The following is a 24,273-nucleotide window of genomic DNA, read 5'->3' on the forward strand; positions in this document are numbered from 1 at the left end:
GGTTAGAAAGTATCTTTTAAAGATAGTTTGCAATTATTGTGACTTGAGACTTTTCAGATGTACATGTATGTTTACCAGTTCTCTGAAGAGTGGGTCCAGGGTAAACCACAGAGCCACTGCACACCTCTGCCCGCTGGTGACGGCCTTCACGCCGTGCGGATTCTCCCCCCCTGATGAGAAACCCACCATCCTTCCACACTTGGGTTTCACTAATGCCTGGAGAGAATGACACCACCATGGAACAGGGCCAAAAAGTGAGCTTAAAATGAATTCTTCACTTCAGCCTTCTGTTTGAACTCAGCTTACGCAAGTAGTTCTGCATGAAGGCGTTACACCTGAGTCCAACTGAGCGCAAAAACTGGTGAGAAATTCTATTTCTTTCTTATGACACCTGCCGTGTTTATATATTTATTTGGCTATAAGTACACAGTTTGATGAAAGGTAAAATCAAAATGTCCTTACCTCATCGCCTTAACTTTTTAACCTTCAACCTTTAATCTTTAACCTTTTTTAATCTTTAAAAGCTAAACATCAAAAACCAAAGTCTAAAATTAAAAATGTGTTTAAGACTGGCTAAAGTCTGGAAGGATACATATATCCGTCTAGACAACTGGATGTGCGTATACATGAAGCTCGGCTGCAATAAGCTTTCCCGTGTACTTAATCTTTCACCTTGAACTAAATCTAATCTTGCTGAAATACATTCTCACCGTGACTGTTTTGGCGTCCATTTCGGTGAATATGAAGTCCCCTCCTTCGAAATCTCCATTTAGATATAACAGTGCACTGCAAAAAGTAAAGGAGAACAGATCATCAGTGCAGGGGAATGAAGTTTTTCACTATGGGAAATACTATGGATAAGAGTTATCACAGTGGTAAAAACAAGCGCCGCACCTGTAGTCTCTGTAAGTGTATGCTGGTGGTTCCTTCCAGCACTCATTGGCATCAGGGTCCAGCAGACAGTTGTCAGCATGGATGGGATGGCTCAGGTCAGTCCTGTGATCTTGTTGGCCTAAGAACAAACAATCACCACAAAGACATAAATATACATCTGTAAAGTTTTTAAGATGTCATATTATGCTTCTGATATGCTTTTGGAGAGTCATTCTCTTCTACAAATTAAATCTAATTCTTTCTTTATTTTAAAACATCACTTTGAAACGCACTTGTGCGGCACTTTAGATTTGGACCAATCAGAGCTTACTGGGCCTTTTATTAAGGGCACCTTAAATATAGACAAAGGGTGAGAGTATGTGCAAAAGCACCCTCATATGTAAATGAGCATAGTATGGGCTCTTTAAATAAATACAGATGCCATAAGCGGCAGATTTCCAGGTTTTTACTCCTGGACCTGACTTTACTTGTATCTACTTTTAGATTGATACGACTTGCTACATGTACTGGTTATAAATTAGTTTACGTCTGTTTTCAGTCACTGAAAACACAAAAGGTCAGCTATAAAGCCAGTGTTTAGTTTATCCCTTCTAAGAAAACAAACTGAAGGAGAGCAACCCTTGGAGTATTTGGATATAAATGATATGTTCAAAAGGAAACTAAAACACAATGATACATAATACTACATGAATGGAAACACATAGTTATGGATTTTTGCCAATAAATCACCCCAACTGTCTTTAAGAGAATCAATTAAAGACAAAAAAATAAATGACTGTGTGTGTGATGGTATCAAGTGACATGTGTTTCTTTGCATCAGCCACCTGTGATGGCTGTCCGACACACAAGGTGTGTGTAGGAGAAGTGCAGAGTCGAGTTCAGCATAAAATAGGACTCGACAATTCGCCTTGCCCGCTCGCTGGCATCGTAGAAGAGGCGAGCACTCCTCAACGGCACTCTGCCCTCATAACCATACTGCAAGGAGGAGAAAATGAAAGATCATAAAAGCATTTGAAGACAGATCCAATTCAAATCTGCACGAGTTAGAACACATGACAGGGTTAGCAATGAGAATGTTGTAACTTTGAAAACAATTTGGACAGATTTTTAGATGAAGTTATGCAGTGGAGCTCAGGGAGTTGTTTATGCTTCATAGTCAGTGTACCTGCAGTGTTTTGAGTACAGTGGCTCCTTCAAACTTCTCATTGGGAGTGTGTGGAGACATTCTCCCTCTGTAGCCATCTCCCGCCATGGTGACAGACTGGAAGACAAGGACAAAAGCCACAAATAAGCTTAAAACACACTTTACTGAATCATAGACATATTTTTGGCTATGAAAAGTCCTTATTTTCCCATAACTTTATGATATCCTTACATGTGCCAGGTTTCTGAGCTCTGCACACTCCTCCTCAGATATAACATGATCAAACAACACTCGCTGGGTCCCGTTCAAGGCCACTGAGTTCTGCACCAGCTGGACACTGTCATATACCAAGGGGCCACCTACACAATCACAGCACAGAAGTTAAAGAACACAATATGCCATCTATCCCATCTCTTAGCAATTCAGCTCAAAGTCCAATTGATCTACGGTAACTGCCAAAGGGCAGAGGGTTACCTTCTCTGAGCTGCTGTGGGGCAACAGCAGTGACATTCTTCTTCTCTGAGATGGGAACGTACTCCATCCAGCCGTCTGTGCCAGAGGGAATCCTGAGAGAGGAGAGGAGAGAAAAGAAAAAATAATCATCACTATGACTTTAATCTGCAATAACTGATCACTTTAGACACTGGGGCAGACATAGAGAAATATTAATATCCATTTGAGGATGGGTTTATGTGTATATCACGAAAGCAAATACTGGAACTCCTTTTAGCTTTGTCTGTGTGAGGAAAAATATCTATCTTTTTCTTATAAATACTCCTCTTGTGTTTTCCACCATTAACTACACTTACTAATACCATTAACTCTTGATTCTGAGCATTAAATATATATATATATATATATATATATATATATATATATATATGTATATATATATATATATATATATATATATGGTTGGGTTTTTCAGCCATTTAAAATAGCAGCTTTGTAGTCACAGATTACACCATAAATCAGGGTTTCCAGCAAATTACTTCAGTTACAATAAAAAAAATTACAGCTGTCACCTTATTTCCCTTGATGCTATTATCTTTTTACTATTGTCAATTTCTATAACCGCATAAAAGCTATCATATTCTGATTTTACAACAAAAGTTTTTTTCTTTTTCTTATAATAGAGAGTAAACTGCATAAAAGTACACAAGATACAGAAAAAAAAGGCTAAGCTAACAAACTAGCCTTCATTACCATCAGTGATGAGTGGTACCTTTTTAAATCAAAAACACATTTTCACTGGAGGCATATGCATACCTGCTCTTTCAGCCAGTAAAATATGGCAAAACTCTGAAATAATCATTCCAAGAAAGCCACTATTTTTATTTTGAGCATTGAGGCAACTTACGGTATTTGAACTGCTCAAAAATAGGTTTTTACTACAACTGATCATTCCCTCACAATTATCCTGTGAGTATTATTTTGCATTGTATGTGTGTACGTGACTGTGGAACAAGCAGCTGAGTGCACAAAGTTATTTACAGGTTTACATTTACATCTTTTGATACTGTTTTTGTCTGTGGCAAACTGCATGTTGACCTATTGAAGAGTTCACATTTCAGGTCTTTTTACCTGTTTGAGTCATCCCTTCCACCTGTGCTGCTCCAGTAATTCTGCAAGAGAGACCAAGGGGAAATCTATAAACAGCTTATATCTCACTGTTAGAAGCTTTGGTTAATAAATACAGCTATAATACACCACAGAAAGGCTTCTTCTAATTATTTAGACTTCACGAGATGTCGTAAATCCGGAGAATATTAAAATGTGAAAGGTCTTGGCCAGCAGGGGGTGGTATTGGCTGGCCAAACAGTGCAGGGCAGCTGTGCCAGACACCTGTTACCCTGCCATGAGTCAGCTGGCAGCAGGGGCACATTGAGGCTGTTACACACTCAGCAGGAGATCTGCACCACATCAGAGACTTGTGGACTAACTTAATAGTAACCACATGTTAAATTAGAAAATATTGTGTCTTTTTTTAAGGCAAAATTCAGAATGTAAGGGTGTAGGTTTGTCACCAAGTTCTCACAGTGTGCCTCGAAGTTTTAGATATAATTGAAAAATGAACACAATTCTGAATATTGTTGTATTCTGTTAACTCACCCCTTCAGTGAACTCCACACCCATTACTTTGCTGCCAGTCAGAAGGAGCTCGAGTTCCCGTTTGTGCCTCCTCAGGTACCACTCAGCCTTCTGTGGCCACACACACACACACACACACACACACACATGAATCCAAATGGTTTATGACAACAACAGAAGAAAAAAAAAATCGTATTTAAAAATTTAAAATAATTTTTGTCTTAAAGCTTTCTTTGTTTTTTTTCGTGTTCATTTTGAAACAATATTTGTAGTTTAATCTAAGTCTTTAATAAACCACAGCTCATCACTATCATTCTTCCAAACTTTAAAATTCTCCCTTCTGTTTACCAAGGCTACACCAATGGGAATATTCTAAAGTTGGCAATCAACTCATCAAGGACTCAGTTAAACTTTAAAAGTATCTTTAAGAAGGAGTGAGTTTGTGATGAAACTGGGCAACTTGCAACATTTTTCTTTTCCGTCATCCTCCAAATAACCAGCTCCAAAATTGTTTAAGAGACTTCTGCGGGCATTCTGACCCCACTTCTCCTCCTCCTCCCGAGTTCCTGAAAAGCAGATTTCTTTGGCAGGGAGGCAGGTTGGGTCTGGCATCTAAGACTCCACAAAATGTGCTCCCTGAAGCAGGGGGGGAGGAGGCCACAGGGAGAGGAGGCAATCTGTGGGCCAATTACTGTGCTGTAAACTGACGGGACCGGAAGAGTGGGAGGGCTGGAAAAATGTAAGCTATAAGTGAAAAAATGTAAACATGTTGCTTTTTGCTCTCTTTATGTTCACTCACACTTCCTCACAGCCTTGCTAGTTCTAATGAAAAGCTGGCTTTCCAAAAAGAGGATTCTTTGTATTTCGGACTTCAACAAAGCACTGCTTGACTTTTCAAAGCTACAGGGAGTGATGACCAGCCCGGCAGAAGAAACCTTCTTATAGGCACACACTCATACTTTAATTACTTATAAGAGTAATGAGCGCCATGGGAAGAATTTATTAAGTGTGTTTTACTTACAGAACAATGTATAACAAAGCTCTAGGGTGTATTATTTACTCCAGCAGTACTATTCCTCAAATTGTTTCATCTGATTAAGTTAATTGTCCCAACAACAATAGATCCACAAGAAGAAGTTTTTGTTGATCTGTAACAGCTTTCAACGTCACATTTGGTCCAGGAGCTGTAAAACTCTCTTTCCAAAACTGTTATTGTGTATAATTGATGATCTCAACCTGTGATTTATAGTTTCTCTACCCATCTGTTTGACATCATTTTTCCCTTTATGAACTTATAAAAGTTGCAATCAATTAAGATTGCTCCATGGCAATTCTCTCTTTTTTTTTCATTCAGTCCGACATAATGATCTGCGTATTCTTCATTATTAACAATATAATTTCTCTGCTGCACGCCTTGTTTCATTTCTCGACATATGGCCCTTTGCTGCATGTCATCCCCCCCTTTTTTACGTTCTTTCTCTCTGAAATGGGACAAAAAAAAAAAAAAGAACTAACTGTATCTTTCACCCACCCACGGCCTCAAAACTACCTTCTCAAACCCAACAATGGCACGGCAGATCCTGACCTGTCTTGGCTTGGCATCACGCCCCAGAACCTCTCTGTAGTGCTCCATGTTGTCCGTCATGAATTCCTCTCCCTCATGGAACAAAAGGTAGGTCAGAGCGCACTCCAGCGCCTCCTTCAGCCTGTCCACTACACAGAGAAAGAGAGACCAAAAAGCATTTTAAAGAGTTTCCCTTTATGGTTTGCATGTGAATATGTAGCTGGAGTCACACAAAAAGCGTTTTGCAGTATTAAACCATCTGCTGGATGAACTGGATGACTTGCTTATGTGAAACGTAAAATGTGCCTCTATTGTGGCTGACATTCCTACACTATTACTACAATGGAGTAAAAGCTGCTCTCTACTCTGGTTGACATAGTGGAAACAGCACACACACACACACACATCCTCGGGGCTGCTCATTACAACAGCAAGACGTCAGTGATAAAGTGAGACAAAAGGACTGCAGGGCCATCAAACACAAATCCACAAACACACACCTCCTACTCCACACATGCTGCTAAGTGCACATACAAACACATTCTTTTCTAGATTGTTAAGGTGCAGAGTTAACCAAAGACTTCCTGCCTTGGCCGAGGCAGCGAATCTTCTGGTGGGGGTTGAATGCTCCCGGGTCAAAAAGAGTTCAGAGCTCAATCAGAGAAACTTCACAGAGAATTTATTCAAGAAACTTCAGCAGGTGAAGCACGAAGTGACTGCTGAGTGATGGCAAACGTCCAATATGGCAGTTTGATGTGGACAGTGTAAAACAAAATAAGGCCACAGCTCTGCTTAGTGCTACATTGAGCCAGTGATGCTGCTTTTTGGGCCAATAACAGATTAACTGGTTAACTGAGACATCTTCAGCTTTTGGCAATAAGAATACTGGCATTTAAGTCAGGACAATAATTGTTTGACACACCCTTCAGCGGGTGTCGGGAGGCCTGTTTTCAGTGTGTTTTCACAAACTTACTGTTCCACTTTTCTTTATTAGAGCCACATGCTTATGTCTCATTAGGTATAATTTAGTGATCTTACATCAACGTAGCACACTGTCTCCCCCAGGCGGCTTGTTGCTATGCCAACCTCCTTTCTTAGAGGAGCTTTTTAGAGTTCTTTCACCAGCCCAAAAACAGACTCACACAGGCTCATTTTCACCCCAGAGCGTTAAACTCACACTGGATACAACCATACAAATGCTCAAGCAGACACACGTTAGATAAAGGTCAACAGAGATAAATTTCTAAAAAGGTGTGGCCCTCTGACTCAACCTGTCTGCAGCTCTTTGTGGTCACCATGATTGCTTGCATGTGTCTGTATGTGTTTGGGCGGAAAACCTATGGGTGTATCCCTCCTCTTTGTTTATACTTCCACCCAAGATTCAGTCAGATGTCTTATCTGAGGACTTCAAACTCAGTTTGTCAAACTCTGAAAATTTGATTCTCTTTGCTACAAAGAACAGAGGAAAATGAGCCCACTTCACTTAAATTTCTGTATATCCTCACACTAATTTTGACATGTAAAAAAAAAAAATGCTAAAGACTAACAGCATCTTACCTTTGAAATAGGCAAACTGAAGGTAGTCGTAGTGCAGAGGCAGGTAGTTCTCAATGGGTGAGAGGCGGCCTGGCCTGGTAGCAAGATCTCTGACGCACTCGTGTTCACAGTGCAGCACCTGAGTGAAGTGATCTGCAACAAAATGGTTTCAGGTCAGTTTTTCAGATGAACAACAGTATTTCGAGTACAGTAAGCGCATAGTTTGACAAGACTTCGTTTATTGCTGGCTTTACTAATATAAAAGTTTGATTCCTCAATTTTAATCTATTAAATGTGGAATAAGCACAGTTTTTTTCAGAGCCTCCAAAACCTTGGATGAATTGGTTTTTAGTCAGTTGCAGTGGCGTTTTACTGCTTCACGTAAAGCAGTAGGGAGGCTGACAGAGGCAGCAAGTTTTTGGCATAACTATCAAAAACTCTTTATCAATCCTCAAATAAACTGTATCTCAAGGGCTCTCGGAGAAAACTAGACTTTTGCATCTTATTTCTGCCTGGGATGGGAGTGACTTTGGCTTTTCAGACCAGATCAGATGAGGAAGCTTAACAAGTAAGTCCTTGTGAGGAAGCGGGATGCAATGGATGAATGAACTGAGCAGAGAACTCAGAAGATACAGGTAGGAAGAATTGATGTCCTCTCATTGGTGACCTATTAGTAGCTAATACCCATGGACACCTGAAAAATCTCAACATTTCTATTTAGAGGTCCATTCTGTTAAGAGTATTAGCTCAAAAATAATTTCTAAATTCTAATTCATTAATTCATTAGGATTATTACAAGATGTTTTAGCTCCATAACCCATTCAGACCCCCAGATCGCTCCCTTCATAAATTAAAAAAAAAAAAAAAATCAAACTTTACTGATGCTGGAAATAACAGAGAACATGACATGAACTGCTTTTGACATGCATCTGTGGGCGTAAATGTTGTTTCTGATGTCCAGTTTTGGTGAAGGGTCTGTTTAATTTGTCCAAACACATATTTGTGGATATAAAACAATGGAATGAGTTTGTCTAGATGAGCTGTATCAAATCAAACGCAGCTAGGCCAACATCACATAATTCCCTTTCAACAGCACAGAGCTTTCATGTGTTAGTGTTTCCACAGGCGAGGATAAGCCCGGTTGTTTGTTCATCCTTTGAGGAATCCAGATTTTACAGGGTGCTACATATTACTTCCTTATGTCCAGAGCTGAGAAGATAGCCAGCACCGTGGGTAATAGCATACTTGTATATATGTGTGTGAGTGTGTGTAGTTAGCATATATGTACAGTGAAGTCACTTTGGAGCAGCTGCAGCACTACTTTCCTCACTCTCAGATGAAGGAGTTGTGGTGCGTTTCAATCCCCTTAAGGGTCTCAAAGGAGTAGAAGTCAAAACTGAATCGTGCTGCAAAGGGATGCGGGTCAAAACGTGAAATTTAAACTCACACACGCAGAATTAATTCTCTGAAATCTTTTCCTTTTTATCCAAATCACACAGCAGATTATGTCTCAATCACAAATAAATACATCTTTTCACAAATGAACATTATGATCACAAACTCTTCCACAGCAGTGCTGTGGTAAATAATTATTTGATTCTAAGTAAAACAAAGCCTGGCCAAAACTAATTAGCTGTCTTTCAGTGTTTATGCAACCCGGTCATCCATATGTGAGGCAAAGCACACTTGTCAGTAATTAGGCTGCAGCTACCGCACAAGACCTGCGTCAGTTTCCATAGAAAAAGGCCTGACTCATATCCACGTGGTGCCCCTGACCAACTCTGCTGCGTATGTCTAACAATATCATCAAGCAATGAGGTTCTTCCTGAAGAGTTTTGCTGTTCATACGTGCCTTTCCTCCACATCAAACATGCCCGGTTCCATGCAGGAAGACAATCAAGGCAAAAAGATTTCTTTTGGCACCACTGTAGTGAAAAAACAAACGGTGTGCAAACAAAACTAACTGATAACACAGGTTGTAAAAGGTGAGATTAGGGCCTCTTATTTACAAGCCTTATCAAAAATGCACGAGTCATATTTTCTCATTGAACAGTACTGTCACTCCTTTCTGTCGCTGCCAGTTTGACGAGTGCCAGTGGTTGCTGTGCTGAGCTGTAACATAAACAGGCTGCCCCCCCCCCCCCAAAGAACTGAAAGATTATTTCAGTACTGGCTCTTTTATTTCCACTGAGGTTTAAGTTACGGGGTTGATAAGGCAAATTAAGCCAGTCTAAGTGTAAACGTTTCTTCTCACTCGAGTGTTGAGACTGCGCTGGTCAACTGCCTACACAAACAGTTAAAGCAGGAAGTGCACTTCAGCTGTATTAACATGAAATCTCCTCTATTAAGGTTACACAATTTTACCAGTTGTGAGTGATTTGACAATGAGAACATTACCGCAATGAAACTCTGATTCATAACTTTTTGTTTTTCTTGACCATGATTGGCACCGTTTCTCCTCATCTTTTCTGGAGCTTTTTCTACCACAGCCGCTTTTGGGGCAGGCTGTGTCCTCTCAACTGACTTAAAAAGTACATGAATGACTGAGTTTGTGGGAGAGCAGGGCCTCGACACTGCTCGAACCACATCGTGTCTTGATGCTGCTTGAACCATATCTTCTTTAAGGTCAGAATGAACTCTGTCTAGACAATGACGAAGATGTAGCAGCATTCTCAGACAGCAGGTGCAGAATAGAGATTGGGTCTGGGCCACATACACACAGAATGATATCAAAGGGTATTAGAGGTTGTCACAAACTGAGGTCATTGGGAATTTCCGTGCATGCTGAAATGTAATTGTCTCTGTGACGGTCTGTTCAATAAATTCCTCATAAGAGGCTGACCACGACGAGTCCGACTACTTTTTCTCCACAACAAGTTTGACTTTTTTTTTTTTTTTTTTAATAGTAACAATTACTCCTGTGGTACATCATAAAACTAACAGAAATGTGTGAGCTATTGTGGAAACTAAACTAAAGAGACAGAAAGGCCGAAATAAAACGCTTGGGATACTCTGTCCCCAGAAATCTGTTTAGTCCCAGGTTCCTCTGGTCCTTGGAAAAGATTCCTGCAGTCAAAATGACTGATGAAGCTGACCTCTGTTGTTGGACTGCTTTGTCTATGATCAACTGTTTTAAAAATGGTTCCATGTGGTGTGTTCAGGTGCAAGAAGGAAGTTCAAAAACCCCAATACCAAGATTTAGTGTGCAGACATTTAAAATTTTTCCACCTTCCGAATTAAAGAAATAAAAAGCAAGAAAAAAGACAGAACATTAAACCAACAAAATAGATATTTTGCTGAAGATATTTAAGAAATGAAAGTCTGAAAGGAAAGAAGATGATGCAGGTGGAAGGAGGAGGAAAAACAAATTATTTTCAGGTGGTTATTCTTTAAACCTCAGTGACCTTTGACCCCGGGAGGCTGAAATCACATCTAGATACTACAAGCTGAAAGAGACAAACTGAAGTAAGGATCAAAGCATAAACTGAAATAACTTCAATTTATACAAGATAAGCTAAGACATGCAGCAATACATTTGTGTTCCTCGAAGAATAAATTCCATGAAAAAACACACAAATTCCAGCAGAGAAACAAAGTCACGTGAGGCTGAGTTGTTGGAATAGAGAAGAAGAAAGTGGTCTTGTAGTGAGTCAGTGCACTCAGGCTGCTCTCTTGATCTGAGTTCAAGCTGCTTTCCTTGACTGTGGAAGAAAGTAATAAAGCATGTCTTCCAAATCCCAGAATTTGCGCATCACAGCTAATAGTTTTGAATGGCTCTCAGTACATCGGCATTCACTGGTACTAAGCCAATCGCGCAATTGCTTCCTTTTGTTTTTATCATTTGTTTCATTCTCAAGAAGCCGTGTACAGTGAGGTCATTTTCCCATCTGGGGATCTGAAGAGTTTGCTAAAACATAAAGTGCAATCTCAAAGCGTCCAAAATCAATATATTGATGGGTGCAGACAGATCTGCTGGATCTGGTGAGTGCAGTGACTGTTCAACAGTGAGATCTAACATGTCTTAAAGGCATCATAAATCGCTTTCGTGCTACAATACGATCTGACCCTTTAACGCGATATCAATAAACCCAAAATGCAAACCAGGATTAAGTAATAAAAAAAAGAACTGTGCCAGAAAACATTTCTGAGTAAAACCATAAAATTTAGAGAATAAAGTAAATTTTAAAAGCAGCTTCATTTTTTTTTTTTCTGGCATATTTTCCACCCACTTCAGGAACTAAAATCTCTATTGCTGCTGTGCTAAGCCATACAACAACAACATAAAAACTTCAATGGGGTTTCTGGGAATCCTGTGAAACTTGTAAGTTTTTTTTTGGTAGCACAGTTGCGTGCACTGTTGAACCGAGCTATGGTTACAGCTGGGCCACTTAACTGAACCACCATTGTTATGACAGTTTAGATGCACGGGAATGGATCTGAGTTATTGACTGAGGAATGTTCGATGGTGCAACTGTGTGAGTAAACGTTCAACACATTCTGCAGCTTCCAGTTTTCTTCGTGGGAGATCATCGCACATGTAAGTATGGCCAAATTCAAGATACAAGATGTTTGATTTAAGTTACTTAAAAGGACATATTGTCTGATGATGCTGTAGTAGTAAAAATCAAGATTTTATTAGAGCAGAGCGACAATCTGCAATAGTTTTAAGCGAGTTGACACGTAGTCTTAATGGGCAGATTTTCAGTCACAATTTCTGAAATGTTTAGCATTCTGACAGAAGAAACAAAATAATCTGTGAAAGAGAGCAGCTTCATCAGGCATTCAACTATATTAATGTACAATTACACTTTACACAAAGTTCGATTTGAGTCTAACTGAATAGGTATGCAGAGTGAATAATCCCCCACAACATTATCTGTGGTGTAGTTAGTGTTTGTGTCAAAATAATAACTGTTGTTACCAAGAATGGAGAATGCAGATTAAAATGATGCTCGGAAGGCAGTCCTCTGAGACAGCTTCTTACAACATGAACACGAGAGTAGTTTCCCATGGGAGTTGTTTGAGCAGTATTTTCCCACCCGCAGGTTATTTTCTGTTGTGGCTGCAGGTACAACACACCTCCACAGCTGTTCTCGGTCCAACACCAATTATCACATTCTACATAGTCAGGAGATTTTCAACTTGGTTAAGCACTCATGAAGTTAATAACCTACTGGTGGCATTATACAATTGCCTACCGATGTTGAACGCACTTATTGTAAGTCGCTTTGGTTAAAAGCGTCTGCAAAATGACCGTAATGTAATGTAGTGTACAAAATCAATGCATGTGATATAATCATAATTTTCCTAATAAGTTAGTCTATTTAAGAGAAGCACGATTTCGTATAGTTTTGGTTCACATGTTAAAAACACATTTTAAAAGTTTGGTTTTAGTCAACTGAAAATTTCTTCCTTTATTTCTTGAAATCTAAACAATTAGCATTAAACACAACCTCATAGTTTGAGTTTTTCCATTTTTTTTTTTTTTTTAAATATTTTTTTGGGGCTTTTTATGCCTTTAATCATAGGACAGTTGGAGAGAGACAGGAATGCGTGTTTTTCCATTTTAATAAAAGTCTTTTACCTTTCTGTAAAACTCCAGAGCAATATAGAGTGACTTGAAAGCTACTTCATTTTTCCTCTCAATACCTCATTTCCCAAGTTTCTTTCTCTCATCTGCCCTTTGACCTTGTGTCAAGCACATATCAGGCTTATTTGAACACCTCCTGAGCACGAAGAGCTCTGTTTCGCCTTGTCTAAGCTTGCCCAGGCTCTCTTTCCACAACCAAATCCATCTTGTTCACAAAGCTTTGCAGTATTTCCAAAAGTGTTGGTGGAAGAGTCATGATAAGCTGATGAAACGACCTGTAATCCAAACCGTATCTTTTAAACTGTAATGACTCTCATCGGAGTTTTAGTGGTCGCGGAGAAAAGAAAGAATGCAATAAAACATCCCGGAATGATATTACGGTATAATTTAAACCACAACATGTTAAAAAGACTTAGGTTTAATTAAAAACATAATGTGGGTTTTTAATTTCACTCCATAAATGCAACTGATTGAACCAACCAATCATTTTATGCGGATGCCTGTGCTTGAATTTTAAAGCGGCAGTCGGCAACTTTTTTTTAGTCATATTAGCTTGAACTGTCATGGGATTCTGGAAGTAGAATATTAAATAGGCTGTTTAGGAAAAATAACGAAATCTGTAGCTCCCTCTGAAGCCAGTAATCATGCTTACAAAAACCGAGCGCTCCCGGCTGTTTTTAACCAATCAAGTTAGGGTGGAGGAATCCTACCTGTCAATCACAGCTTGTGCACACGCTGCTGAGCGTGAGTCTGCCCCAGCTTGTGTGCGCTCACACTGGTGTGAACTCACGTGCACAACCTCGTCCACAGAGGGGGAGGGGTTTGGGGGGCGATTCGGAGCTTGTTAGAGGTTGGGGGAGGGACCTGAAAGTTGTGTCAGTTCGAATTTTCCGACTTTAGACTCGGAATTTTGAAAACTTGCCGACTGCAGCTTTAATGTAGGATGTAAGACTGAGCCCTCTTGTTAACCCTTGTTCTAAGTTACATGAAGATAAATACAGGCTGCTTACTTTTCCAGCTCTTTGCTCTTACCTGATACGAGTTCATGAAGGCTGTAACGGTAGCGGAGATGATCATGGCTCTCAAACCTCTGTGGACCTTGGCACAGGGCCCGACAGTCCACATCGGCTTTATAGTATTCCACCAAAGCTTCCTCGAAGAGAGCAACAGCTCCTTCATAGTCGCCTTTCTCGTATAATCTCACTGCATCTGCGAAGGAGCGCTGTGATAGAGAAGAAAGACACAAATTATGGTAGAGATGAATCATAGCGCAATCATGCCTTTTAGCAAAGAGATTACCAAACCGAGTTCTGTAAATAAACCTGCAAATAGTTCATAAAAGTTTTTACAAGCCCTCTGGTGAACATCAAGTTTTCTGCAGCAGCTTTGGAGTAAACAGGAGGAGGGGAGAAAATATTGGCCTGAGCTGAAGCCTGAAAGACATACTTAATTCTAAAGAAATAAGTATGTAATAGTAAATACAGTACATTTATATATAGTCCCCAGAAATTACTTTGGACAAGTTTTTTTTTTTTAAATATAAGCTACTTTTAATAACAAGACACAGAAATGTGCATCCACAGAAAAGAGCCCTGATATAAAACCATTAATATTTCAGAAAAATTGCAGTAGTTTTGAAGCAGTACAATGTAGTTTTTCACCGAGTGATTTAGAATTATCTTCCAGATGAGAAAGGAAAGAACTCAAAAGTACGAGTTTCCCTCGAAGATGAAGATAGAAAGGCCAGCGAAAGAAACAGCAAGAGCTGCAGACAAAAGAGCCCAAACTCTTAAGCATTCAAGGCTTTATTACAACAAGTCACATAAAGGCCTAAATGAGTTTCCAGCCATTTAACTATATGGACCATTTACACAAAAGCCCACTCATAGAGAAACAGCGGCTGTAACCTTCCCCCCTTTTGGACAGAAGAGAAGCAGAAAAAGTGAAATCACAGGCTAGACTTTTTAAAAAAAAATCTAATAAAAAGATGGATAAAAGCGTCAAAGATCACACAAAGGTTCCACAAATTAGGATTTTCCATCTAACCTGGTGAGGTCGGGCTTCTCGGTCCACAAAGTGGTCCTCCTCGATGCCTTCAATGTCTTTGTACTGCTCCAGGTTCTGGCCCATCTCCACATGTTCTGGATTGGCCTGGAAATATGTGTGAGCTGCTGCTGCTGCCTTGTCAGGCTGCTTCAACTAGAAAGAAAAAACAAGCAGAGAGGAAGGAAAGAAACAGACATAATTAGAATTATAATAAGAGCAGACATAAACGCTGTTTAGAGTTAAAACTACTCTTCAATGCGATTCCACCTAAATAAAATGTGTTTTTCTATTGTTAAAATCTTTTGTTTGTACTGAAACATGAGCCTATATTTAAATGTTTCAACAGAAAAAAACTGTTAAAATAAGAAGGCAAATTGCACATGTTATTTTAAAGCAATTAGCAAGTTTCCCCCAGAAGCTGGATCTGCAAGAAGAAGCAGGTCACTTGAGAAAAACAAGAGTGCATTCAGACCTTTCTTAAAAACATTTTTTATGGATCCACTTCAAGCAATATATCTACATTTTTTTTAATCAGAACAAAGAGAAAGCGAGGAGACTTAGGAGGATGCACTGTTCCCATCCACATCCTGCTATTAAAACTGGTCTGTCAACGTTATGGCTGATGTAATAAATGAGTTCTTTGCACTCAAAGTCATTGCTGTAAGTCATTTAATGGAATATTCACCACAGGAATCCCATCTGCCTCCAAAGAAATGTATCTTTCTTAAACGCAGGAACAATTTATTGCTGCGTTGGACAATTTACTCACTGGATGCTGGGAGAAAGTGCAAAAGAAGAGGAAATGATGCCGTAAATTGTTATTAGCAGTAAATCATTTCATACAGATTGCAGTAAACTGAAAAAAATGTAATTGATGTCCACAGCTTTTCTAGGTACTCTTGACATAGATGATTCAGGATTCTTAGCAGGAAAGATATTGTTTGCATTTAAGAGAAGTTGTCATGATTCTGTAGGTAAGGCCGTCAAAGGTTCTCATCATGTGATCGCAGACCATCTCCAGGATGTGGGAGATCAGGGCTTAGGGGGACCACGCCATCTGTTGCAGAATTCCCTAATTGGGTTTTAATCAACCTTTTTCAATGCTCCTTTTACAACTGGGCACAAGAAAAGGTGGATTGAAATGTCAAAAGCCGAATAATTTTGCCAAATTTGCTCTTTGACTTCTTTGACTGTTTTGATCTTGTATGAGAATAAACATTACTGGTTTAAAACCTCAATGTCTACGTGCATGAAATCTGTGTTCACCATCAGAAAGATAGGGGGACATATCAGGCTGCAGAATGAATGTGGGACTAGTCACATAGCTCTCTGATGGCACGGAAAGAATGCTGATATCTATGGAACCTAAAACCTTTTCACATAAAGCAGTGTACGTACATCACATGAAAAAAAAGTTGAGGCTGTGGGGGAGATTACGATCACATGTCTGTCCAGACATGGAACCTTCACAGAGGATTTTTTCCTCTAAACTATGTTGTAAAAATACAATTCATCCCATATCTATCACATGAACACCACCTCTGATTCAAACATCTCAACATTGTACAGTCTCTGTATTAAGACTGCACATCAACGACTAATAAATGTTTTTGAAAAAATCTTGAGTAATGTTGTTTGGGAACTCCTTTTATTCATAAGAAATAAAGACCTTAAACATCTCAATCAGATTAGACTGCAATCGTGCTCAAGGTACAACATGGACAGGAGACGACAAGCATCTTAAACTGAATCCAGCTCAAGAAACTGATAAAATGCAGCTCGTTTTTCTTTAAAATTTACATACAAAATGGCTAAAACCTTTGAGCTCTGTGGTATGATTTCTCTTCTGTTCCAGCCATCCTTTGTTATACAAAGTTAAAAACCAAGAAACATGTTGAAAGTAGTGCTGTGTGGTGATTGACAATGACCGAACTGGGTAATAAGTGGAGAGATGTGAACAGAAAGCAGACGTGGATTTTATGATAACTGTAGGGAAATAAAAAAAACAGATACAGCAAGGTGAAAGTAGACAAGGCTTGACACAGCTGTCTGTTAAATATCTCCTGCAGAGACATCTGACAGCATTTGCTTAAACCCTTCACCTTTCAACAGGGGCGAACTTGTAGCAGATCGCAGTGTTTCACAAAGTCTCCACTGACAGTTGAGATGGTCAGTCTGGCCTGGCTGCCGAGAATAGGACTGACCTCTCCACACACTCCCCTCTGTGTTTTGCATCTCTGGGAAAAACCTATTAGCACTGGCTAATATTTTTACAACAAAAACCTTTGTACTGTACTTCTGCGTCATTTTCATGGGGTCAGTTGGTGAGAAAAAGCTTGTGAATTATCGCTCTCATCCTCTGGGATTTGGGGAATCCCTATTTTTGAAAAGCAGAATGTCCTTTTTCTGAAGAAATCTTAAAGTACACTCCTACATACTGTTGATACAGCGTGCTTTGTGTTTTCTGCAGGGAACACGAACATGTTCCAAAAACTCTGCACAACACATCATGAAAGATATACTGCTCTGATGGAAGAAACAGAAAGTCTCCTTCCCACAAACAGACCTCTTTGCTCTGATGAATAATGACACTGTGTTATAACTCTGGGTCCATTTGATGTGGCAGAACATGAGGCCGGAGAGAAAATCCCAGCAGGATATGCTTGATTAGCCCTAAAAGGATAACGGAAGAGGTTGGTGCTGAGAGCATTCCTGGCAGGATCACCTGGCTGGAGCCACCAGGAGGGACACAGCATGGCTGACCAAACACAAGGAGAAAAAAAGAACAACCAAATGATTGATTTTCTTTTAGATGTTTTATCAAGTATGAAACACCAAATCAACAGACTCCATGGGCCAGAGGATTGGCTAAAATAATGTGTTGCGATGGTTGTAAAGAATTCATTCAAAACATCCCTTCTGAGACTTATGCCACATATCCAGGAAACACAACAGTCAACAGCACAGATGTGGAAAACACACTGCCTCCTGACACATTAAATGAATCTACTTTTTGTATACCTATCTTAATCAATCACGTGATTTGTAGCTTAAATAAATGTTCTTCCCATAAGCAGATAGGTGCCCCATTTCCATTATAGCACCTTTAAATTGGAATCAATATTCGGCATTCTGAAACATTCTTGAGTTCGAGACTCACGCATCAAATAACATTGCAAAATGTAAATACATGAAAGCTAGTTAAAAGCAGTTTGTGCTGGCAGCTGTCCTCACAGTTCTCAGGAAATGATCCACTAATATAGAAATAGACTGATGGAAACCAGAGTAAATCAAAAAGTTGCACTGGAGCACTTTACTGCGCAATGAGACCTAGAATGCATTAAAAACAGATCAAATCAGTGAGGTTGGATTTTTCCTTTAACTGATGGCCCAGCTTCAAGCACACACACACAGCTATGACATATGTCCCCAGGGCCCGCATTCTTCACATCTCCTTCAGACAAGTCGGGGAGAAACATCTTTCTGTGGACTTGATTTTCATCTGTTGAGATGTTTTATCAAAAGCGCCAAAGACTAAACAGAAAAGACCAAGTGGCTATGGTGTCCAAGGAAGAAAAACAAGAGGGCCAAGATGACCAACACTCAATAATGGAGTCAGTAACATTTTCTTGCATTCAGACATACTAGAGGATCACTTGCTTTTTATTTATTTATTTATTATTGATTGATAAATCATAAAGGATATACTGTACCAAGCAGTAAAAACGCAAAAGAGGTCAAAGCAGGATTGTAAATTGGGAACACATGCTCCCATGTCAGCCTGAGCACAATGAAGCCCTTAGGATGACAAGGCACAAATCAGTCAGAATAGAAAATAAAGAAACCCTTTAACACATTGTGCTGTGACTGTGTATCATCAGCCACAAAACAGCATAATTCAATATTATCATTCAGCATATTTTCAACTGCTAATTTGTGTTTAAAGAATGTTGACTTTCTGTGGTGAGTCCAGCAAACTAAATGTGGTGATAGAATATAAAACATTTGCCCACAAAAACTTTGCAGTTACACAGTAAACAAATTATACAGTCACAACAGTTCCCTTACTTTGTTCCCGACACAGATCCACTTTTAAGTTTCGATTCATCAGCATATTAACGTTCTACAACTTCCCAAATGAAGATGTTCACTTTCAAAGTCTTGCTAGTGTTCATTTAGCCACAGCTGCTTATGAAGAAGAGGGAGGTGATGGTGGAAGGAATTAATCCATGGACTTTCATACAAAAGGTCGTTGGTATGAAACTCATCCTGTCCGGGATAATATACACTCATTTCTACTTCTCCACTCAATCGCGTTCCTTATTTTTTTCATTTGAATTTCTTTTCATCTGGTTAGCTCTAGACGTTACAAATAATATATTCAAACTATGACAAAAATACACATTAATGGGTTGTCCCATCATGTCGAGTGAACGTTACCGTACAGGAAACAAGAACCTTGGAATTCCTTGTCACAATTTACAACCCTACATGTGGACAAACATTTCCATAAGATGTCCTGCAGGGAGACAGGGCCAAATCAATACAGATGTTCTGGTGTATATAAAAAATGACCACATTACATAATTGTGACTCCCTTTCATTTTTTTTGTCTTTATTTTGCCTTAGGAGATCCGAGACTTATCTGGACAATTTGAGAGAAATAACAAATAACAAGTATTAATGTAGTGTTGATGTGTTGATGGAATACATCTACTTCACTCACATTGAAACTCTTCCAATTTCATTAAAGTCACTCTTTTTCAAATACAGTTTGTGAAAAATTGTTGTTGGCACAGCACAGCAGGAATATTTTAACTGTACACAGTTTGTTTCAACTGTAATCTACAACTTTTACAATCGCAGCAACACAAACTTTGCCATTAAAAGCAAACCTTTGAACATATTCAGCGCTGTACAAGTTGTACCTCATGAGCAAAATTTTCCTTCCACATAATTAAAAAAAAAAGCACCTGTAGAGCTAAATAACTACCACTCAGTCTTACCCTTCAGTTTGCCCCCTGAGAGAAGAACTCTTGATGTGGGCGCAGTGTTGGGCCAAGTCAAACGCACATTAGTATGCTCCTCCAGGCCTCCTGCTTGATCCACAGGTATGTAAATAGGTCTGAGATGGCGTAACAGTAACAGCAAAGGCACTGTGACACAATGAAGCCGCTTACACAAACCCTGAGGCAGAGCTTACATTACGACCCCAGAAAAAAAATGAGAGACAAGCTTGCAGCAGCTGTTCACAGTGGTGGTCAAAGCTGCGCCGAGCCGAACACCTGAGAGACAAGTTGCTGCAAAGGTTTATCTGTGGTTCCCAAGAGGTTGGAAACTTCTAGTGACTTAGACAGACATCAGTATTCAGCTTTACTGTGGGCAAAAAGGCAGCTCATGTGAATCAAATATTTACAAGAGGCGAAGATGTTATGGTGCAATCAAACAAATTGCCTTTTCTTTCAGGCCTTGAAGTGAAAGTTTGAATTTATGCAGTTACAGTGCAGTACAGGGGTTGAATAAAGCCTCAAACCAGGAGTGCTTCATGACATAAAAACCTACGTTTATGGTCCACTCCTTAGTGTCCAGTCAGGTAGAGGTAAAGCAGGCTTTCACGTTTGTCTCCAGCTTTATTTATTCAATCTGTACTAAAAAACTAAACTACTATTATAATAATACTACTATTACTACTATTATAACGAACAAAGCTTTTGTAAAATCCGTTCGGGTTTTCGTACCTCTAAAATCACACCAATCCATTTTTATTTATCTCCTCACTATTAGTAGCAGCAGTCATTGTCTGAACACCAGTTAAGTGCTAACTTCTCCAAAAGCTGCTGTTCAGTCATAAAAATGAGCTTTTTAACTCTTGTCCGAACTGTCAGACCCATGAAAACATTAAACACAGAACACTATGACCTTAATATTTCGTAAAATTCCATTGGGATCATCTGCAAGCACGAGTGTCCTTAGAGGGCCAATAACAGTTTTAGGGTCGGTGTAAGAGAGAAGATGTGTTGTATTCAGAAAGTCAATGTGTCAAAGGAATGTGCAGGAAGGAAGAATTGTCACATAAACACAAACCTAAAGATCACTGCAGCAGATGTGGAGGAGGTGCACATCCCAACACATAAACATGCAGGTGATAAAGATGATTTTTGGGTCTATCACCAGCATCATCTGTCATCATGTCTATCTCTAATCTTTTTGGCATCAAACATGAAACTTGATCTTGTGAGAAACTGTTGGAAGTTAGAGGATGGACAGAAATCGCAGCTTGTCTTTAAATCAGAATACAATATAATAAAATATTCAGCTTGGAAATGCTCGGAGAACCTACTCCTCTAACCATGGATTTGTTAACACTGGTTAAAGACCCAAAATGGTCCTCAAACATTTCAGTCAGCTTTGTGGACCTCCCTTCCCTTTGTACGCATCCGGGAAGCATTTTAAATGGAAACCAAAATTTACTCCTCTTTAAACACAGGGGCCATAGCAAGTTTACTCTTACTGAACAAATATTTGTGTGTGAGGTATGTGTGTGTGTGTGTGTGGGGGGGGGGCATGACATATATTCCCAATATGTCTAACTAAGTCACTAAGTCACAAGTTACAGCAGCTCAGATACAGCACAAGGTGACAATTTATGAGTAGAAAATAATAAGCAGCCCGTGTTAGAGTTTATCAAGATGATCTTGCCAAAAAATGCCTTTACAGTGGTAATTTTTCCTTTTTATGGTAAGACAACCTCACCTCATCACAGATTCCTTTACGTACAGTCACTTGCTACAGACACAAAGACAGTCCTCTTGAAAACTATCAATTTACTGGGGTATAAATCAGGAAAAACAGCTTGTGAAGGACTAAAGCCACCATGATGTCACATAAATGTCACGTGATGTTCTAGAATGGTGCCCCACCAGTGGCAGCCTCCTGCAGCAGCTCTGGACAGATTATGTTTTTCTTTGCGTGTTCTTGAGATTTTTCTAACTTTCTGTGAAAACACATATTTTTGCTGGTTTGAATGCTGCACTGCTGGAATGATTTCTGCTGGTAACTCTGGTGCTTTTATTTTCATCTGTTATGATGCATGACTATGGCAACAGGAAAGCTATTTGCATGTGGGAGCAGCTGATCGAGCTTCCCAAAGCCCATGTAATGCATGGAAAAAGACCCCAAATCCAGATGATTTGAAGAGGAGGTGTTTTGGATGCAGAGGATGGAAAAAAAAATGGAAAAAAAGTAAAAATTTCAAATGATTTCTTCCCTCCATAATCATGGGAAGTGTGGGATTGTTGGGGGATGAAATGGACAAGCTTGGAGCCCAGACAAGAACGCTGCAGGAGTTGGCTGTGAATTCCTGTCCATGTTGCCCACTGAAAGAGTTTATCTGAGTTACCTGCAAACTCAACTGCTAAGTTCTTGCCAAGCCACAAAAAACAACACCGAAATCCATTCATAGTGATCTCTTAAGTTTTCTACACTTCAGCTTTCTAAATGTCTGTCAGATGATCTTTATTTGATTGTTTTTTGTTCCCTTTGTATAACAATAGCGTATATTTAATAATAATTTATAGTGAAACCATATTATTTCCCTTCAAGGATATATACAGTATATGGGAAGTGTCCATTATGGATGAAAATAATAAATCATGTTACTTTGTTGATTTACATTTTGGTTTAAGAAAACAAAGCAAACAAAGACTTCAGTAGACAAACTGCTTGTATAAGACAGTGGATGGGTTAAATGAAGAAGCCATATATCTTTTAACTGTGAATAATGCAAAGCTGCTCCAGGGATGTCCCAAAATAATAAAACAAAGGTAAAATACATCATTAGAAATGAGCTAAATAGGACCATTTTTAATTTAACTTCATGACAAAAAGCATCTTACTTTGAGTTTTACCCATTGTATTAACCAAAGATGTCAAACATAAACCACCCTTAGTTTGGAGTGTCCCATCCATTTCAGCCAAATGCCAAGATTGAATGAACAACAGTTTTTATTTGTCCATCAACAAAAGGTCTATGAACTGGGCTTCTCCCATTATAAAACAATGTGTCAACTCCCCTATCCCTAACAGACAAAAAATATAATGTGTCAAACCAATGACATCTATTTAATGGCTGTTTGTTTTTAATGATTGTATGGGAGAAAGGGCTTTGAGAGGCTTTTAATCATCTTGTTGGAATGAAGGCTGAGGCAATTTAACAGTACTTACAAATCATGAACAAATCATTCAATTAGAATAGGGCTCCCACTGACTATTAAGCAAAGTAGTGTATTACCTGTGATAGCTGCAGCAGCTATGCTGAGTCAATATGTTGGCACCAATGCCTGGCAACAGGAACTTACATTTGTTAAGTTTGTCCAAACTGCTGATTACCTTCCCATGAGACGAACGACCCACTTCCCCCTTCTCTGAATCATTTCAAAGGCACACAGCAAGCGCTTTGATTGATGATTCAAGGAATCCAGAAATTCCCAAAAGTCTGGCAAACTATTTATGCCTGATTTTTAGGTGTGTAAACTGAAGTTCTCCCCTTTACAAAACAACGTCACTCTCCCTATCCAACCAGACAAAAAAGTAGAAATGGTCAAAATGAAGGCGAAACCTTTCATTCAGCATACGTAACAGCAATAGAGCAAATACAAAGAGTAAGAGGGTGCTTATGATTTATGCGAGACACTAATTGGTGAGAAAAACATTAAAGGTTTTACAAAGTAACATCTACATCATGGGCCTTTAAGTGTCATATAAATACCTCTGCAGCTCTCATGACCAAGAAACTGCTTCAGCACATGCTCACAGGCCACATAATGTCTTCACTGTAGTCCATACCTTCATAACCTCCCCCTATAAACCAGACAAGGGTTTGTGTACGCACCACTGATAAATCAAATAACACTTTACACACAATGTGACTCACGATTTTCTTCCAAGCTAGTCAGGAAACCGGTCAGCCAGACAAGGTATACATTACATGCAACATGGCTAACACATTAAGCACATGCTGTGGAAAAAAAGCGAGTGATGTCATTAGTTAAAACTTTCTACTTTGATGTCCTCCCTCCCTCTCTTCACCGTTCTGTCCATCACACCACCTCTCTGCTGCTACTCTGTCCGTTCTTGTTGACAGCGCTACACAGTGACCTCTTTCTGCTAGTCCTCGGCCAGAGCGTGTTCCTCCTATAAGGTCACGTCAAAGGAATTCCTGAAAAAAAAAAAACCTCACCGCTGTCGCTGCTAAAAAGGCCTCTTTCATTACACATGTGAAGACATGGGAGGCATCTTGTGAAGATGGCCCTCACTTCTTCCATTACACACACCCCTCGTAACAGCACAATTAAAAGGAAACAGTAGCAGCATAATAATGCCACCGTTCACAGGAGCAAATCTTGACTT

The 24,273-nt window shown here is 39.4% G+C and overlaps 1 protein-coding gene across 1 annotated transcript in view; it reads right to left on the bottom strand.

Moving 5' to 3' along the window:
• Window positions 1-24,273, bottom strand: part of p3h2 (prolyl 3-hydroxylase 2) — a 57,081-nt gene that overhangs the window by 1,170 nt on the left and 31,638 nt on the right. The window contains exons 2-14 of the mRNA XM_075485415.1: window positions 14,866-15,018; window positions 13,852-14,041; window positions 7,251-7,382; window positions 5,715-5,842; window positions 4,151-4,240; window positions 3,623-3,663; window positions 2,513-2,604; window positions 2,270-2,397; window positions 2,060-2,155; window positions 1,719-1,869; window positions 895-1,012; window positions 711-786; window positions 76-216 (exon numbers count right to left, since the gene is read on the bottom strand). Of these exons, the coding sequence (XP_075341530.1) occupies window positions 76-216; window positions 711-786; window positions 895-1,012; window positions 1,719-1,869; window positions 2,060-2,155; window positions 2,270-2,397; window positions 2,513-2,604; window positions 3,623-3,663; window positions 4,151-4,240; window positions 5,715-5,842; window positions 7,251-7,382; window positions 13,852-14,041; window positions 14,866-15,018 (1,536 nt within the window). The remainder of the gene's footprint in view (window positions 1-75; window positions 217-710; window positions 787-894; window positions 1,013-1,718; window positions 1,870-2,059; window positions 2,156-2,269; window positions 2,398-2,512; window positions 2,605-3,622; window positions 3,664-4,150; window positions 4,241-5,714; window positions 5,843-7,250; window positions 7,383-13,851; window positions 14,042-14,865; window positions 15,019-24,273) is intronic.

The sequence above is a fragment of the Odontesthes bonariensis genome, chromosome 15 (genome assembly GCF_027942865.1).
Source record: "Odontesthes bonariensis isolate fOdoBon6 chromosome 15, fOdoBon6.hap1, whole genome shotgun sequence".
NCBI classification, from domain to species: Eukaryota; Metazoa; Chordata; class Actinopteri; order Atheriniformes; family Atherinopsidae; genus Odontesthes; species Odontesthes bonariensis.